Genomic DNA, 18638 nt, shown 5'->3' on the forward strand with positions numbered 1-18638 from the left:
TACGAGGTTGAAAGGGTGACATATGGCTGAGACCAGACCAGACCTCTGTAGAAACAGTAGACCTTGTCACCCCACCCCAGAGCTGCCAGCTCGGTTGCCTTTGTCAGCTCATCAAGTTTTAACATCTCGAGGGTTTATTTTTAAATGCTACCTAACTGTTCTATTTTCTTCTGCTGCTTGAAACATCTGCTTTCAAGGCACTAAAAAGTACCCAATAATGTTTGGGGGGGTTTTGTTTGTTTGTTTACAGTTTCACAGGTGAATTTATTTAAAACTTAACGATTGGATTACAACTTAATCTATTCTAGAATACTGTGAAATCAGAACCATTTTCTAATTTTCAAGGAACACACATAATGCTCATACAAAAAGTGTTAGCATTTTGCTAAGGAAAACAGAAGAAAATGAAACTCCATTTAGATCTTCCAAAGGAATGTTAGTTCAAAGATTCAGAAAAATTATGAACAAAGACAGTGTATTTGCTTTAGTACTCAAGAATTGGAGCCAGAAGAGATGTGTGAGCTGCACACTACCATTTCGGTGGTACCTAGGGAGAGGGAGTGTTCTAAGTGAGTGTGTCTACAAAGCAGATGACAAGAACGACAACATGTGTGCAGGGAAATGCCCCCAGAGCTCTACACTGGGTATCAAGGTTTGCGCTTACTGTGTGCCATCAAGTCTGTTCTGACTCAGAGCAACCCTAGAGGACACAGTAGAACTGCTCCATAGGGTTCCCAAGACTGTGAACCTTTACAGGACAGATTGCCAGGGCTTGTCTCTTGCAGAGGCAGCTCGTGAATTTGAACTGCAAACCTTTCAGTTAACTGTTGAGCACTTCACCAGACTACCAGGGCTCTTAATGTTGAGGTTAGTACCAGGAAAATCTTAGACCATTTGAGGATAAAGCACGTAAACACATTAGGGCATTCCAAAAGTATATGGAAGGAAGCTGCTGTCATGAAACAGAATAGGTGCCCTTCCATTTACTTTTCACTTACAAAAATTGGTTTTCTTGGAGTTAAGTTTTAACAGAATTAATTACTTTCCGTTCTGGACAACTAATCTTGAATGTTGCTTCTCTGGGGGATGAGATCAAGAAATAGTCTTTGTAAAAGCCAACAAGCCTGATTAATGAAATTGTTCCAAGTGGGAAGAGGGAAAGATTATTTCGATTTGGTATTTGAGGATCAGATCTCAATATGTACCACATCCTGTGTTCCAACTCAATTTGTACTGAATTATAGCCAATCTTTGTGGGGGCAGAAAACCTTATCTTCTCCCACTACGACATCCCCAAATCAAATGATGCCACCTTGCTTTTCTCTATGTTTTAAAGATAAAAAGCATCATCTTCATGATGCATCCATCTGAGTATGGGTAGCATGGTCCGAGGTATGCAGGCAAGAGCAGGGTGAAAAAGCAGCTAGTCTTGAAGGCCTGACCTCACACAATGTGGACAAGACTCAGAGTTGGTTGGGGCAGATAGCATTGGTTCATTATAATGAACCCAGACAGATAAGTAGAAGTGAGTCGTAGGAATTCTATAGAGGGCAGTTGAAAACTGAGGGCCCAGATAATAGTAGAAGTGAGTTCAAAGCTGGGAAGGTTGACCATGGCTGGATCTGGAAGAATGTTGTTGTTAAGTGCTGTTGAGTCAAGTCCGACTCATAGTGGCCTTGTTTCCAAGGAGCGGCCGGTAGGTTTGAACTGCCAGCCTCAAGATTAGCAGTATAGTGCTTATCTTACTGCACCACACCAGAACTCCTAGAAGCACAGAGTGCTTATGAAAAGGGATTTGACTTTGTTAAATAGTATTGGTTTGTTCTCAGCCACCTGGGTACCTGGGTAGGCAGAGTCTCAGGTGAGTGGAATGCCAGGTCTTGGCAGTCCCCATTAGCTGCCATTTTTGCAGGGTTTCAAAGACTTCCTTTCCCTCTCAAATGCAGGGCTCCCAGAAAATAGCCTGGACTCTCTGGTGTTCGAGTCCCTGATCCCCAAACCCATCCTGCAGCGCTATGTCTCCCTGCTGATAGAGCATCGGCGTATAATCCTGTCAGGCCCCAGCGGCACTGGGAAGACCTATCTGGCCAACCGGCTGTCAGAATACATGGTGCTTCGAGAGGGACGGGAGTTGACGGACGGGCTCATTGCCACCTTCAACGTGGACCATAAGTCCAGCAAGGTAAGGAGGTCATTCTGAGCCTGCTGCTCAGCCTGGGTTCATTTTTGGACCCGTTTAAAACTGTTGAGATGGACTGACACAGTGGCCGTGACAATGGCTGAAACATAGGAAAGATTGTGAGGCTGGTGCAGGAGAGGGCAGTGTTTTCTTCTGCTGGACATGGGGTAGCATGAGTTGGAACTGACTCAACATCACCTAACAACAGCAGAACAGTTGCCACCATTGCTGTCCTGGTGGGAAAGAGGCATTTCCCGTAAGCTCTTCTTTTGTGGTTATTAAAAATCAGGTGAAGGAGGTCAGAACAGACGTGGCAGAAAGCCACGCTTTGACTCACATTCTCCCCACAGGAAGTTCCATCTGGGGTTAGGTGGATATACTTCATTTACTGCTGCCCACTGTTAGCTAAGCATGATGCTCAGTGCTAATGCTTAGTAAAACACCCCAGATCGAGTCTCCAAGGTGTGTGCCTACTAAGTTCCATTATTTTTTCAAACTAAAGCCACCTTTTGTGGTGACAAGAACAGTAATAGAAGCTCACATTTACGGACTCCTTGCCACTGACTAGCAAACTGGCCTTCTCACAGATACGCCTTCACGGGAATAGTTGTTTCTATCCCCATTTCATAGAGACTCAAGCTAAGGCTGAAAGCAGATTGACCATGTGCCACTCAGATGGTGGTACACAGCGGAATTGGACCTGAAGCCTACGTCTTGCACTCTAGAGCCAACAAATAGGCTCAGCCTTGCTTCTCAGTAACCAACAGAGTACCATCAAGAGCGATGAAATGTTTTATCAAACCTGCTCCTTCCGTCCCCCCACGGAGGCTCATTGTGTGGCTGGCCCTGTGCCAAGGGGCCAGAGAGCCAAAAATGAATTGGAAATGGTTCCCCTGCTGTAGATTCCCATTCTGGGTTGTGTGGGGCAGGAATTGACACCATAAACAGCTTCCCCAACTGGTTTATTGTTTTGCCTTTCTCTTTTTACTATTATGGTGAAATTTCATACAGACACTAGCAACTTCCACATTTATAATTTAGTGACACTGATTACATTTTTTTAAAAATATTTTATTGTGAATTATATGATAGTTTACATAGGGGAACTTTAGTTTTACACTGATTACATTTTCATGCTGTACCACCATTATCCCTATCTTCTTCCAAACATTACACCACTTTTGACATAAACTCAGCACTCCCTAAACAAAAATTGTCTTCTTTTACTCCCTCTACCCTCCCTTGTAACTGTTAATAATGTTTGGTTTCTAAATATAAGTATTTGCTTATTTCATATACAAGTGAGTTCATACAGCACTTGTTCTTTTGTGACTAACTTATTTTGCTTGGCATAATGTTTTCAGAGTTCCTCCATGCTGTGACTTGCATCCGAATTTCATTTCTCTTTATGTCTGCTCCTATTCCATTGTATCTCTGTACCATATTTTGTTTACCCATTCATCTGCTCATGGACATTTTGGTGGTTCTGCCTTTTGGCTATTGTGAAAAGTGTTAAAATGAATATTGGTCCCGAATGATGTTGATGCGTGGGCAGACCAAAGGAGAAGTGGTCAGTCTGAGTGAAGGAGGGTAAGCTCTGGAGTCTCAGGGAGTCAGGAGTCCGTTCTTGTCAGGTGCTTGAGGTGGTGAGTCCTGGGTGAAGAGGCTGAAGGATGAGGGATTACCAGTCACTTAAGGAATCAGGCTATCGCTGTGGCCAGCAAACCACATTTTACTTAAAAGGGAGGCCTAGGGGGTTTTTCTTTGTTAGAGGTTGTGGAAACGTCACTATCTGAGCTACCAGGCTGGCATCTGGGGCCACCAGGCACCCAAGTCTGAATGCCCCTCTGGTGCCTACCACCTGTGCAGTCGCAGGCCAGTTACCTGACTGTGGGTGCCTCAGCTTCCCTGTCTATGAAATGGAGCTAACACCTTATGTGGTGACTGTAGGATGATATAACTAGTAGTTCAAAGGGGCTTTAAAAAGTTGTTGGGATAATGGAGTTTTTCCATGAGCTTTTTGAAGGTCCCTCATATATATAACTGATATATGGACTCCTCACATACGACCCTCATATATGGACTCCTGGTGTGGCTCTGTAGGATAAGCACTCAACCTCAAGGTCAGTTTGAACCACAGCGTCAGCGGTTCAAACTCAGCAGCTGCTCCTCAGAAACCCTATGGGGTGGAATCAACTAGATGGCACTTGCCCAACAGCAACAATAATGTATACATAAGGCGCTTAGACCAGATAATGCCAGCTGTGATGCTCCTGCTACTGAGACTATCGGGCAGGCGTTCCAGATGAGGACCGGGAAGCCCAGCATTTCAACCTCCTCTCCTGTTGTACCATTCACCGTCCTCATCCTTTCAGGACACGCATCCTCCCTGCATTCCCTTTCCAGCACTCTTCCCATATCTAATGACCCCAAGGCTTTTGATCAAGCCATAGCCCATATCCATTCCCCAAGGCCAAATTCAAAGTCAACTTTCAACAAGACTGTAAGGTCCCCCTCTCCTTTGTGCTGCGCTTTGTCTGTTTACCGCAGCTCACGCCACTCTTATTTGTGTGTGTATCTGGATCCCATGTTTGGTGTTCTCATCCGGGGCTTCCAGGCAGGTACTATGGAGACAAAGATGTGTGAGATGCCTGCCATCAAGCAGTGTACTGGAGAGCTGGTAGGATCAGAAATGTGAACAAACGTGATAGCATTTCTAGAGAAGGGATTGTTGTTGTTAAGTGCCATAGAGTGGGTTCTGACTAATGAACAGTATAGGGAGCAGCTGGTGAATTTGAAATGCCAACCTTGTGGTGCAAACCAACATTGAGATCCAGCACCACACCAGAACTCCCAGAGAAGTGGTGGTGGTGATGGTGATGGTGGTTCTGTGTCATGGAGTCGATTCTGACTCATAGCGAACCTGTATAGGGTTTCCAAGTAGCAGCTGGACTCCTAGAGAAGTGGTGGTGGTTGGTGGTTGTGTGCTGTGGAGTCAGTTCCGACTCATAGCAAACCTATATAGGGTTTCTGAGGCTGTCAGTCTTTATGGGAACAGATAGCTTCATCTTTCTCCCACTAAACAACTAGGAGTTCTGAACTGCTGACCTTGAGGTTAGCAGCCCAACTCGTAACATTACGCTACCAGAGAAGTGGTTGTTGTAGAGAAGTGGTAGAGCCAGGTAAATCCCATGTCTGTGCAATTCCATAGTGTGGTGTGCTTGCTCTGGGCTGAAGGTTTTCTGGTATTGTCCACACTCAGCTTGCATCCCCTCAGTACCAGATCAGTGTCTTGGAGCAGCCAGGCACTCTTACACATTCATGGCACGAGAAGGTAGCGTGAACGCTCTGAGTATTGGGGTGCATTCATCAACTTGTTCTTCCCCTGACTTTCTGGGCTTCTGTAGGAATTGCGCCAGTACCTGTCCAACCTCGCCGATCAGTGCAACAGTGAGAACAACGCTGTGGACATGCCTCTGGTCATCATCCTGGACAACCTACATCACGTCAGCTCCCTGGGCGAGATCTTCAATGGGCTGCTCAACTGCAAGTACCATAAATGGTAAAGACCTCCCAGCCCCTGGGACAGTGTGTTCCTGGGCTCGGTGGTGGGGAAGGCCTAGACATGTAGATGTCACAGGCCTCTGTGAGCACAACGCTGTCTTTTCCTTTACTTCCCCCACAGCCCTTACATCATTGGCACAATGAACCAGGCTACCTCTTCTACTCCCAACCTTCAGCTTCATCACAACTTCAGGTAAGGGATCACTTCTCTTTTCCAATTAGATGATGGGTCACACAGGAGAATAAATCAGAGCAAGCAGATGAACCTTTCTAAATAGCTCTTAGATGCTGGGTACCGTGTTAGCATTTCCCATCTCAACTCAGCTAGTTCGCACAGCAGCCTTGATGTTAAACTGGGAAAGCTGAGGCTCCAAGAATGAAATGGCTTGTCTGAGTCATACAACTTGAGCCAGGTCTGCTTGACTGTGAAGTCCAGTTTCAAGGAGGCAGCTCTGTGTAGGAGCAGGAGGCTGTCTCACCTCCTCTGCACTGCATCAGCAGTATGTCCCTCTGTCCTAAGTGAACATGAGCAATACACCTCTTACCTGAGGTGCTTAGATGCCTTCAGAGCTCCAGCTGCTTTGACTTTGTCTTTCACTCCTGCTGTTAATTTAGTTCCAGCTCATAGTGACCCTTTACAGGGTTTCCAAGAAGTGGCTGGTGGGTTTGAACCGCTGACCTTGTGGTTAGCAGTCCAGTGCTGATCCTACAGCACCATAAGCACATTGTTGAGTGCCATCCAGTCGGTTTCAACTCATAGTCACCCTGTAGAGAGTTTCCGAGGAGCAGCAGGTGGGACTGAACTGCCAACCTTGCAGTTCAAACCAACCTTGCAGTCCCAGAGCTTTATTTCACCATGCCACACCAAGACTCCACACCAGGACTAGTGCTCCGATAATAGAAATACCACAAATGGGTGGCTTTAAGGAACAGAAATGTATTTTCTCACAGTTCAAGAGGCTAGCCCAAATTCAGGGAAAGATTCTCTCTGTCCCCTCTGCGGGAAGATCCTTGCCTCTTTTTAGTTTCTATTCCTAGGTTCCTTGGTGATCTTGTGGTGTTTATCTTCCTCATTACTTTCTTCATGCTTCTTAACTTGCTCTTTCATATTTCAAAAGAGTGTGGCACAGTAGGATCAGCACTGGGCTGAGAACCACCAGATTGGCAGTTCAAACCTACTAGCTGCTCCTTGGAAACCCTATACAGGATCACTGTGATTCGGAACCAACTCAGTGGCACTTGAGTATGGTACTGTAGGATCAGCACTAGATTGTAAACCACAAAGTCTGCTGTTCAAACCCACCAGCTGCACCTCGGAAACCCTGTACAGGGTTTCCAGGAGTCGGAATTGACTCCACAGCACTTAACAACGTGGTAGGGTTACAGTGAATATCTTCTGGGGACACAGTTAACTCCGTAACAGCTCCCCTCTGCTCCCGCACCATTCTGGGGCTTGTTCATGGCTAGGGTGTGGGTCACAGCTTGCTCTGGCATTGCTGTCTTCTCTTGGATCTCATATGATTCCACCATTCTGCCTGCCCCCAACTGTCACCTTAGATGAGGATGAGAAGCATTTTTCTGGGCTGGGGACCCCTGGCTCATTTTGCAATGGCTACTCTGCAGACACCACTGAGGAAATTGATAGAAAGTGGCCTTGAATCACACCTCCAGACCACTCTGCCTGTGGGCAGTCTCAGAATCCAGCTGCACTTCCTGCTAACTTTCCTCCTTCTTCCCATGCCCACAGGCCCTTCTCCCAGGCAAGCCTTCCTTCCCGGAGCTCTCTCTCGCCCCCTGCAGGACAGCCTCTGCTCAGTGGCAGCCACAGTGAGCATTCTAGAATGCAAATCTGGCCATATAATCCGCATGCTTCAAGTGCTCCAGACTCCTTATAGTGACAGTCAAGTGTAAATTTTGGTTACACTGAAATTCTAGACATTTCCCTAAAACTTCCCCCACATTTTTGCTCACGTCTGCAAATGCTACAGCTTGCTCCTCCTGCAGACCCCGCCTCCCACCGCAACACACACACACACACACACACACACACCCACCCCTGCCCCTGCCCTTGCCTTTCCTATGTGGCTGCTCTGTTTAATCTTCTAATCTCAGTCCAGAGTTCCCATCTCCCCAGGCTTCGTCATCATGTCTCATTCCATCATTCACTTGTCTGTCTCCTGCACTAGGCTGTGAGCTCCTTGGGGGCAAGGGACTGTGTCCTGTTGCTTTAGGAGCCACAAAGTTTATTTCAACTCATAGTAATTCCATGTGACAAAGTAAACTATCCCATAGGGTTTTCTAGGCTGTAATGACCCTAATAGCATCGTGGGTTATATGTTGGGCTGCTAACTTCAAGGTCAGCAGTGCGAACCCACCAAGTACTCTGTGGCAGAAAGATGAGGCTTTTTGCTCACATACAGATTTGCTGTTTTTGTTGTTAAGTGCTATTGAGTTGGTTCCAACCCATAGCGACCTTGTATAGGATTTTGGAGAAGCGACTGATGAACTTGAACCACCGACATTGCGGTTCAAACCAACTTTGCAGTCCAGTGCATAACGCGTAACTCCATCCCAGGACCCCCCCATACAGATTTATAGCCTCAGAAATCGCATACAAGGTCACTATGAGTTGGAACTGACTTGTTGGCACACAGCAGCAGCAGTAATCTTTATGGGAACAGATCACCAAGTCTTTCTCCTACAGAGTCATGAGTAGGTTCAAACCACCAACCTTTGAGTTAGCAGCCAGGTGCGTAATCATTGCACCAGCAGGGCTGTGTATTAGCCTTTGCTGGAGCTCTGACAGTGGTTAGGCGCTCTAATGGAGGTCAGTGATTAGGGCTCACATCTAGAGTCAGCCTTGAGTGCGTGCTCTTAGACAAGTTTCATAAAGTGCCTGGGTCTCATCGTTTCCATTTATAGGAGAGGCACAATAAGTGCCTTCCAGTCAGTTCCAACTCACAGTGACCCTGTGTAGGGTTTCCGAGGAGCGGCTGGTGAGTGGTAGTAAGCCCTGTTTTAGTGTCACTGTGCACGCATTCCAGTTCTGATATGCTTCGATGCCTGAAGTCAGCCATCATTTTTATCTCACCATCATTGCTGAGAAAACCTTCCTGACTTCCCCAGGTGGGTGCTCTGTGCCAACCACACAGAGCCCGTGAAAGGCTTTCTTGGCCGCTACTTGAGGAGGAAGCTCATGGAAACAGAAATCAGTGGGCGGGTGCGGAATGCGGAGCTGGTGAAAATCATCGACTGGATTCCCAAGGTCTGGCATCACCTCAACCGCTTCCTGGAGGCTCATAGCTCCTCAGACGTCACCATCGGTAGGTTAGGGGTAGGGTGGGAAGGAGGCTTCCGGAGTCCCAGTTACTGGGGGTGACTGTCCTCAGTCACAAGCCAGCTGGTTACTGGATTGTCCATGAAAGAGACCACCTGCCCCCCCACATCCCAGTGTTTCTGTGTCTCCTGGCCCATCTTCCCTGCCCCATTGTCCAGGACTGAACAACAGAGGAGTCACACGACCAGCCACCCTAAGAGCCCCCTTTGGGATTGGCTTTGCTTTAAAAGTAAAAGTTAGCAACCTTCCTGAAGGCTGGGGATTTAGAAAAGAGAACACCAACAACAAACCCCGTGATAACCGTATTTTAAATGTGGGATTATTTCTCGGCCCTTTCCCTCCATGTGTGTTCGGTGTAGTTGCAGCCGTTGTCTGTGTACAGGATGCCCCTCTTCAGTCTGTATTCTCTCATGAGCACGCCATGTTGCTGCTCAGTGTCTCTGGTTACCAGATTTAAAGGCTGCAGAATCATCAGGGGCAGTTGTAGCACCATTTGTATAACTGTGCCCATTTTCTTAGTCATTTATTGCACTGCCATTTAAACAGAATTGGGTTGACTAATATTGCATAAGTCAGTGTCTCTTTTCTGGATGATTTCCTGGGTACGAGACCCCCAGGGGCAGGAGAAGGAATTCTCCATGTCCTGTTCTGTGTCCCCTCTCAGCAGCTTGTATTTCTGCTGCCAGACCTGCAGTTGTTCAGAGGTTCTAGGGTCCCTCCTTACAGGATGCTCAGGGCGTGGCTTCTCCTAGCAACCCCTCATGTCAGCGTCTGACTTATTTTCATTTTGGCTCCCAGGCCCTCGCCTCTTCCTTTCGTGCCCCATCGATGTGGATGGCTCAAGGGTGTGGTTCACGGACTTGTGGAACTACTCAATTATCCCCTATCTCCTGGAAGCTGTTAGAGAAGGACTCCAGGTGAGACATGTGCCACTGACCGGCTCCCGAAAATCCGAGGGAGGTGTTCTTGTGACCAGATGCAGTGCATTTACCTGGCTGACATGGGGAGACAGCCCCTCATCTGTGAGGTCATCAGAATAATAATAAAAAAAAAACTCATCTGGCTGCCATTCCAGGCTCTGCTAACGGTTAGCTGTGTATCCCCAGGAAGCCATGTAACCTCCTGGTGCCTCGACTTCCTCATCAGTAGAAGGGGGTAGTGATAGCACTCTGCCACACAGAGTTGTTGTCAGGGTTCAGTGGAAATGCAAATGCATAGACAACTACTGTGCATATTACACAGTACTCATATTGACGATTCGATCTGAGCCCTGGATTAGTCATGAACCTAGGGCAAAGACATCTCTTATCTCTATTTTTCGAGGTAAGAAATTGAGACTATAAGGGAATAAGTGACTTGTCCTAAAGTGGAAACTTAAAGGAGCTGGGATTTGAGTCCATGCCTCTGGCTCTGAGTCCAGGCTGTCATCTCAGCCCCACCACATTGACAGTCACTGCTTGACCTCAGGCCTGAGAGGCCACTGGTCGACGACCCTGCCCGGTGGCTGCTACAAAGAAATACTCTCTTCACTTCTCCACCAGCCCAGGGTTTAATGCTGTGTGATGGTCACTAAGTGCCATTGAGTCAGTTTTGATTCATAGTAACCCTGTGTAGGGTTTCCAAGAAGCAGCTGGTGGGTTTGAGCAGCCAGCCACGTGGTTAGCGGTCCAGTGTTTATGCTACAGTGCCACACCTTGCAATAATTTTGTTGAGCCTAGAGGCAGCTGAAGCAGTTCTTGGGCTTCCAGCACTAGCCCTCAGTGATTAGCAGGCTGGATAGATAATCCTCCAGCTAGTTCAGCAGACTGCTTTCTGAGGGTTTCTTTGTTTTCTCAACACTGGGCAAGGGAAGACACAAGAAGGGTTTGTAGGCCCACAGAGGGTGAAGGAGAGGTTTGTACAGATGCTTACATACTTGTGACAATGCTCAGTAATGGCTTCACCCAGAGTCATGTGACTGAGCCTGGAGAATACCCAAGTGCTTAGTATCTGTAATACCTGAGTGCTTTGTGTAGCAGCAAGTTTGCAGAGACATTCAAACAATTAGACTTGAAAAGGAAGATACAGGCATACCTTGGAGAAGTTGCAAGTTTGGTTACAGACCACCACAATAAAGCGAATGTTAGAGTAAACAGGTCACATGAATTTCTTTAGTTTTGCAGTGCATGTAAAAGTTATTTTTATACTATACTGTAGTAAGTATGCAATATGTTTTGAAAAAGTTTGGCATACTGTGAGAATTACAAAACCATGACACAGAGACACAAAGTGAGTACATGTTGTTGGATAAGTGGCCCCGATAGAAAGAAGGTTTCCACAAACCTTCAATGGGTCAGAGTCACAATCTCTGTGAAGTACAATAAAACAAGGTGTGCCTGGTTCTTCTGCTGGGGCTGAAGAAGCACTTGGTCTCAAGGTTGGTTTGAACAGCAAAGTTGGTGGTTCAAACTCACCAGCCACTCCTTAGAAACCCTATACAAAGCTCACTGTTGAGTTGGAACCAACTCAGTGGTGCTTAAACAACAACATGCCTGTAGTGTGCAGTTGGTCTACCAGAGGAGACAGACGTTGGGTTTGGGGAGCCTTCCAGAGAGTTTCAAGATCGGGGTTGCCAGAAAGGTCTTGACCCACCTGCAACTGGTTCCTTCTCTGCCTGTTTCAGCTCTATGGAAGGAGAGCCCCCTGGGAGGATCCTGCCAAGTGGGTGATGGACACTTATCCATGGACAGCCAGTCCCCAGCAGCACGAGTGGCCCCCACTGCTACAGCTGCGGCCTGAAGATGTCGGCTTTGACGGTTACTCCATGCCTCGAGAGGGCTCAGCCAGCAAGCCAGGACCCCCCAGCGACACAGAGGGAGACCCACTGGTGAGTTCTTGACTTACAGGAGGCAGCCCAGCATTCACTGGACAATCCCTGTGTATGGAGCATAAAGCAAGGCCTTCTGGACTACCACAGGATTAGGGACATTTTCACTAATCTTTTCTTCTGTGGTTTTGTTTTTTCACTTAAGCCTTTAACACCTCTGAGATTTATTCTGGTGGAAGATTAGGAATTTGTTGCTGTTGTTTTTTCTGAATGACTAACCTGTTGTCTCTATTCCATCCCTTGCCCCCTGACTTGCCCACTTTACCATGTTCTGTTCTGCTCCATTGCTCTCCCACACTGGTAACTAAGCAGAGGCAGGGAGATGTTTGAGGGCAGATGGGACTCTTGGTGGGCAAGGGGGTCTAAGTATGGGTCAGATGGCTAGTGAGATGTGCTAAGTCTTTACTGCTGTCTGGGCTGCTTATTAGGGATTCTGGTGCATGGTACACACTTGACACATAACCTAATGGTTGGCAGTTTGAACCCACCAGCCTCTCCACAGGAGAGAGATGGGTTTGTCCTACTCTGTCGTGTCGGGCCATTGCTTCAGAATAGCAGTGGGTTTGGTTTTGGGGTTTTACCGAAGTAGTCCACCACCCCATCAAGAAGTAGTCCACCACCCCATCAATTGTCTTCGAGTTGATGTCAACTTATTATAACCCCATAAGGGGCACCAACAGTAAGCACTCAGCTACTAACCAAAAGCTTGGCAGTTTGAATACACTCATAGTTGCCTCAAAAGAAAGCCTTGGTGATTTACTTCTGAAAGGACACAGCCGTTGAAAGCCCTATTGTGTGCAGTTCTATGGGGAAACGCATGGGGTCGCCATGCTGAAGCACTGAGCCCTTGGACTAGTGCCAGTCATGCTTTTATGGGAGATCGTACGTCACATCTGTGTAGTTCAGCCCACTGGATACCAGGCCTGCTGTCCCCTTCGTACTGCATTCCTTTATCTTTTATTCTGAAGAAACCCACTCAAACCCATTGCTGTTGAGTTGAATCCGACTCATAGCAACTTTCTAAGACAGAATAGAACTGCCCCATAGGGCTTCCAAGGGTGTAACCTCATGTGGCACTGTGGGATAAAGCACTGGACCGCAAGGTTGGTTTGAACTACAAGGTTGGTGGTTCAGAGTCACCAACCACTCCTTGGAAACCCTACACAGTGTTGCTATGAGTCAGAACCAACTTGATGGCACTTAATAACAATAACCTGTACCGTGTCTGTGTCCTGCAGAGCCACCAGACTTTCAATGATCAGCTAAGCACTTCAGACACAGTGCCACCAGGGCTCCCTTATTAATTCCAGGATCGTAAAAACATGATATACCTGCCACCTCTCCACCTGCCACTCCTGACAGACATCGCTAATCAATCATGGCACTCTCTACCAATCTAAAATGCATGCCTGGGAGGACCGGGCTAGTGTTTCATTCTGTTATGCACAGGGTCTCTGTGATTGGGAAATGATGACACCTAACAACAACAAAGTCATATTGTTGGAGTCCTGGTGTGGTGCTGTAGGATATGTACTGGTCTGCTTACCAAAAGGTGGGTGGTTCAAACCTACCAGCCTCTCCTCAGAAACCCTCTCTACAGGGTCACTGTGGGTCAGAACCACCTCAACGGCACTTAACAACAGCAGTCATATTGTTTAATTAAAACTAACAAATCCAAAGCCTTAGAAAATCAGGGAGGGAGCACATATACCATAAACACCCATGTTTAAGTGACCTTTATCATGTCTTAAATTTAGTTCTGAGATTCCTTGGCAACTAAGGCAAAAGTGAGAACAGAGTATGTTATTTGCATTAAGTAATGAAAGAAAATACTCAGTACATCATGCTGAGAGAAATAAGTCCATCACAAAAGGACAAATATTGTATGATAACACTTTTATGAAAAGTCTAGAATAGGTTTACACACAGAAAGCAACATTCTTTGATGGTTACCAGGGATGGGAGGGGGCTGGAGACAAGCTCACTTACTAGGTAGTAAAAACCAAACCAAAGCCCACTGAGCGGATTCTTACTCATAGCAACCCTGTATAGGTTTTCCTTATGGGAGCAGAAAGCCTTACCTTTTTTCCCACAGTGTGGCTGGTAGGTTTGAACTGCCAACCTTGTAGCTAGCAGTCCCAGGCTTACCCTACAGCGCCACCAGGGCTTCTTATTAGGCAATAGAATCATGTTAATTCTGGTGAAGGGAAACGCATACCCCAGTACTGGGACGTCAGCACATGACCGTGACCAAGGTAAATGAAGACACTGAGAGGCACACAAGTATAACAGCTATGTGCTATGCCATTGTGTACAATTCTGCAGCAACAGTAATGGTGTTAAGTGCCATCTGTCGGTTCTGACTCTTAGCCACCCTGTATAGGGTTTCCAAGGCTTTAGATGCTCGCAGGATCTGAAAGCCACATCTCTCTCCCACCGAGCGGTGTAGTTGTGGTCGTTTGTATCTACATATTTGTATGTGCACAGTTGTGGGAGCTTCTTAGACATACTCAGAAACCTCCTGGGACTGAGTTACTGGGCTTCAAGGCTAAGGCCATCTAGGTCTCGGGAGATATCTAGGTCAATTAATGTCAAAAAACATAGTTCATAAGGTTAATATTCTACATCCTATTTTGGCAAGTAGTGTCTGAGATCTTAAACGCTTGTGAACAGCAAAGTAAGACACAGCTATTGATCTCTTCCCATTGGGAGCAAAGGAGGGTTAATTAAGGAAACCAAAGACTCAGGGACGCAAACAGTCCACTCCACTGGACTAATGACCCACGGGAACCACCCCCAGGGTCACCCTGAACAATTACTCTGACCAGGCCACAGTAGAAGGTCCTGGTGAGAATGGGAGAAAATGTAGAACGAAATTCAAATTCAGAAAGTAAAAGCCAGACTTCCTGGACTGATGGAGACTGGGGGAACCCCACCCCCTAGACTGTCACCGTGAGGTAGCCTTGAATCTGGAACTGACACTACTTCTGCAGGTCCCCTTCCAGCCATATAGTATGAGGGGACTTCAAAAAGTCTGGGGAAATTTTTCATTATCTTTTAATTCTGTTTTTCCATGAACAATTTTGAAGTCCCCTCATAAGTTGACCTATAAAATAAATAACACTCACAAGGATTAAGCTCCTCAGAACAATCCGCTAACCCAGGCCAGAAGAAGCAACATGGACCCAGAAGCACATGGAGGAGGAGCAGCGGAGTAGGGGAGGCAGGGTGCAGGTGGGGAGAGTGCTGGCACATACAGGGACAGCACCCAATGTCAGGAACAAAATTCTTGTATAAATTAATATATAAATTACTAAATGGGAAACTCACTTACTGCATAAACTTTTCTCTGAAACACAATGCTCAAAAATAAAATAAACACTTGGGGACCTTCTTTTTGAAAGGATATTTATAAATACACATTTACACACACACACACATTTTGGGTTATAAATGATGTCATGGTTAGCCCATGTGTGCAGAGAGTAGAACTACCTTGTAGGGTTTTCAAGGCTGACCTTTCAGAAGCAGGTGACTAGGCCTGTGTTCCCAGGCATCTTGGCGTCAGTTTGTGTCTCCCAGGACTCAGTGACAGGTAACAACAACAATAACCTAGAAGTCACTCCTCCACTCCCAACTCCAAACAAATGATGACTAGGATGTGTTGTTGTTAAGTGCTGTCAAATTGGTTCTAACTCGTATCAACCGTGTATAGGGTTTCTGAGAAGTGGCTGGTGGATTTTAACTTCTGACCTTGAAGTTAGCAGTCCTGTGCATATTCTATAGTGTTATACCAGTACTAGGATGTAGACCAGAGAAAATTCAGGAACATCATCTCTAAACTCCTTAAGTCAGATGATAATGATAACAATAAAGATTTCAGCAGATTGATTCCATCGAGCACTCGGATGTGTCTGGGAATGCCTGCCCTGCTGTAAGGGCTTAATACACATTATGTCATTTTAGTTCCTACTTCAGGCCCATAATATGGGTGCTGTTGCTCTCCCCACTATGGCGATGAAGAAATGGCAGCTCAGATACTCTACGTCCTTTGTCCCCAATTCCTGAGTGACGGCAGAGGCCTGCCTGCCCTGAGACTATGCCAAGGCTCCTTTCCCTCTGCTTTCCACAGAGGCCTTGTCAGGCTCGCAAACACAATTGGCTACAGGCTGAGCTCTGGCCTGAGCCAGGAGAATGAGCGGCTTGCTCATCCAAAGGGCACTAATCTGTGGTTTCAGAAGCAAGGGTGCTTGACAGATATCTTCAAGACACTACGTGCCCCCCCCCCCAAATAAAAAAATATCTATAGAGAATTTTCTGTTTTTTAAATGCTTTATGTATATTTGTTGTTGTCAAGTGCCACCAAGTCGGTTCCCACTCATAGAGACTGTATAGGGTTTCTGAGGAGCAGCTGGTGAGTTTGAATCACTCACCCTGTGATTCAAATTGACCTTACAGCCCACACCAGGACTCCTTACATGTAGTAACTTAGTCTAAACCATAGCCTTACAAGGAATGTACTATTATCCATAATTGGCTCACAAAAGAATCTGAAGCGCAAGGAGATTAAGTTCCTGCCCCAAGTCACACAATTCATCTGTTGTGAGGCCAGGATAGGAACCTTGGAAAACTGGTCCAACACCACTCTTGTCCTCTGCCTCTTGTAGACTGTAATCCCAGGGCGAGTCTGGAGGAGGTCGCATTGAGCATCTAAGAGGCCAGGGCTCAGGGTTGATGAGGCTGATGTTCTATGATGCTCTCTGCTCCTTCTCCAGATGAACATGCTGATGCGGCTGCAGGAGGCTGCCAACTACTCCAGCCCCCAGAGCTACGACAGCGACTCTAACAGCAACAGTCACCATGACGACATCCTCGACTCCTCCTTGGAGTCCACTCTGTGACAGGGCCGGCCCACCTCCTTCTCTCCTCATCCCATCCTGAGGATGACTTCCTGAGCCAGCTGCAGCCACCAGGACCCCTCGTCCCTCTACCCCGGCCTGCACGCAGGTCCCCCAGTTCACCCACTCTGGACCGCTTCCTCCCAACACTGAGAACTGCACTACGTTTTGTTTAATTTCAGTGCTTCTGTTCTGCCTTGTTTTTTGTGACCTCCCTAAGACACTGACGATACATCTTGGAAAAGGATCATCACCATTGAAGGGAAACGAAAGAACCCACTAGAAGCTCTAAATCCAAACTGCATCCTCCCGTGAGCTGCCCAGAGACAGAGAGACTGCTGCAAAATTGGAAAAGCAGACCGCACCGCTTCTCCCGACATCAAAGACCCTTCAGACAGGGTCTAGCCATCAGCACCCCCACATCCACGCCGCCCAGCCCGCTACTGAGAGAACTGGTGCTATGGTCCCTCAATGAACTCCAGACCTACATTCCAGGGGAAACCTGAGGAAAAAAAGAAATTGTGCTCTCTTGGGTTTTTTTTATTATTATTACTAATTTTTTGTTTTATTCCTGGTGCTCTGGTTCTCCAAGAGGTATTTTGCCTGTTCCAACTCAACTACACCTTCTAGGTCCAGCCGCCTCCAAGTAATCCATGCGCGTGAGTGAAGGAATGAGAGCATGAATGTGCGGCTGTGGCTGTCAGAACTGTGTGGTTTGTTTCCTTATTACATACAAATGAATCAGGATGGTTTTTCTTTTCCTAAAACACTGTGTATAGTATTGTTCTACTTTGGAGAACCGATTACCCCTTTGAAAACAACATTGCATTTCTCTTTTACTGGCTCATTGATTTTGAAGATACTTCTCCCTTACCTCCTGGTCAGAACCAATCCTTTGGTGAAAGAAAGAACCGCAGGAGTTGAGTTTGGGTTTGGTCCTGCTCAACCTTGGTTTTTAGTTGTTCATCCTAACAGTTCTGCACGCTCACCTCCAACTGCTCGAGCTGGGGTCTGTGTGTCTCTGTAAGACACGGTGAGCCAAGACCCTTGCCTTTCCTCCTCGTCCCGGAGGCTCTGGATTGCACACCTATACCTCGAGCAGCCCAGCAGGTGGCGAGGCCACCTCACAAAAGACTTGCACTTTCTCGGGAACCAACACTACAAAACTCAGCCAGAGTGGGACCAGGCAGCCGAGCCTTCCCAGCAACCCCAGCCCCAGCCTCCATCAGGACAAGCCTTGCCTGACCTCTTCGGTGCTGACCTTCCCAAAGAGATGCCTTACTGGTTTTGTACTAACCGTGTTTGTTCACTTACATTGAGTGCCATGCCTGCCTGGGGGTTCGCTGTTTTTGTTTCCCCATCAAAGCAAACAGGGCTAAAAAGTCATCTTTTCATTAGGAGAACTCAAGTTGTTGCTGTGTGATTTTTCTCACTTCAGAGACTCAGTTGTTTGGGTGTGTGCCCATGGGAAAAAGGCAAAAAAAAACAACCCACAAAACATCCATTTTTGGTTCATATCAGTCTCCCACCAACAACCAGACTGGAATAATGATCTGTCTTAAGCAGGAAAAGGCAAACTTTCCTGCAAGTCTACATGGCGTTGCCGATGCATGCCCTGATAGAAACCCAGTTTGCCTTGTCTAAGACCTACTGGGATTTTTATTTTCTAGAGTGTGGTCAATCTTTGAGTTGTTTGTTTCTGTTTTATAAAGAGAATCTTTATTGGGCCCCAGTGAGGGTTTCTCTGTGAACGATCAGGGTTTTTAATTCCATGGTTTATATTACTATTTCGGA

The 18638-nt window shown here is 46.8% G+C and overlaps 1 protein-coding gene across 2 annotated transcripts in view; it reads left to right on the forward strand.

Moving 5' to 3' along the window:
- NAV2 (neuron navigator 2) overlaps positions 1–16847 on the forward strand; it is a 499999-nt gene extending 483152 nt beyond the window's left edge. For both annotated transcript variants that reach the window (XM_006865814.1, XM_006865815.1), the window contains 7 exons: positions 1947–2182; positions 5587–5741; positions 5865–5936; positions 8870–9066; positions 9879–9997; positions 11743–11946; positions 16722–16847. In XM_006865814.1, the coding sequence (XP_006865876.1) occupies positions 1947–2182; positions 5587–5741; positions 5865–5936; positions 8870–9066; positions 9879–9997; positions 11743–11946; positions 16722–16847 (1109 nt within the window). The remainder of the gene's footprint in view (positions 1–1946; positions 2183–5586; positions 5742–5864; positions 5937–8869; positions 9067–9878; positions 9998–11742; positions 11947–16721) is intronic.
- Positions 16848–18638: the final 1791 nt, after the last annotated feature.

This window comes from Chrysochloris asiatica, unplaced genomic scaffold (assembly GCF_000296735.1).
Source record: "Chrysochloris asiatica unplaced genomic scaffold, ChrAsi1.0 scaffold00083, whole genome shotgun sequence".
NCBI classification, from domain to species: Eukaryota; Metazoa; Chordata; class Mammalia; order Afrosoricida; family Chrysochloridae; genus Chrysochloris; species Chrysochloris asiatica.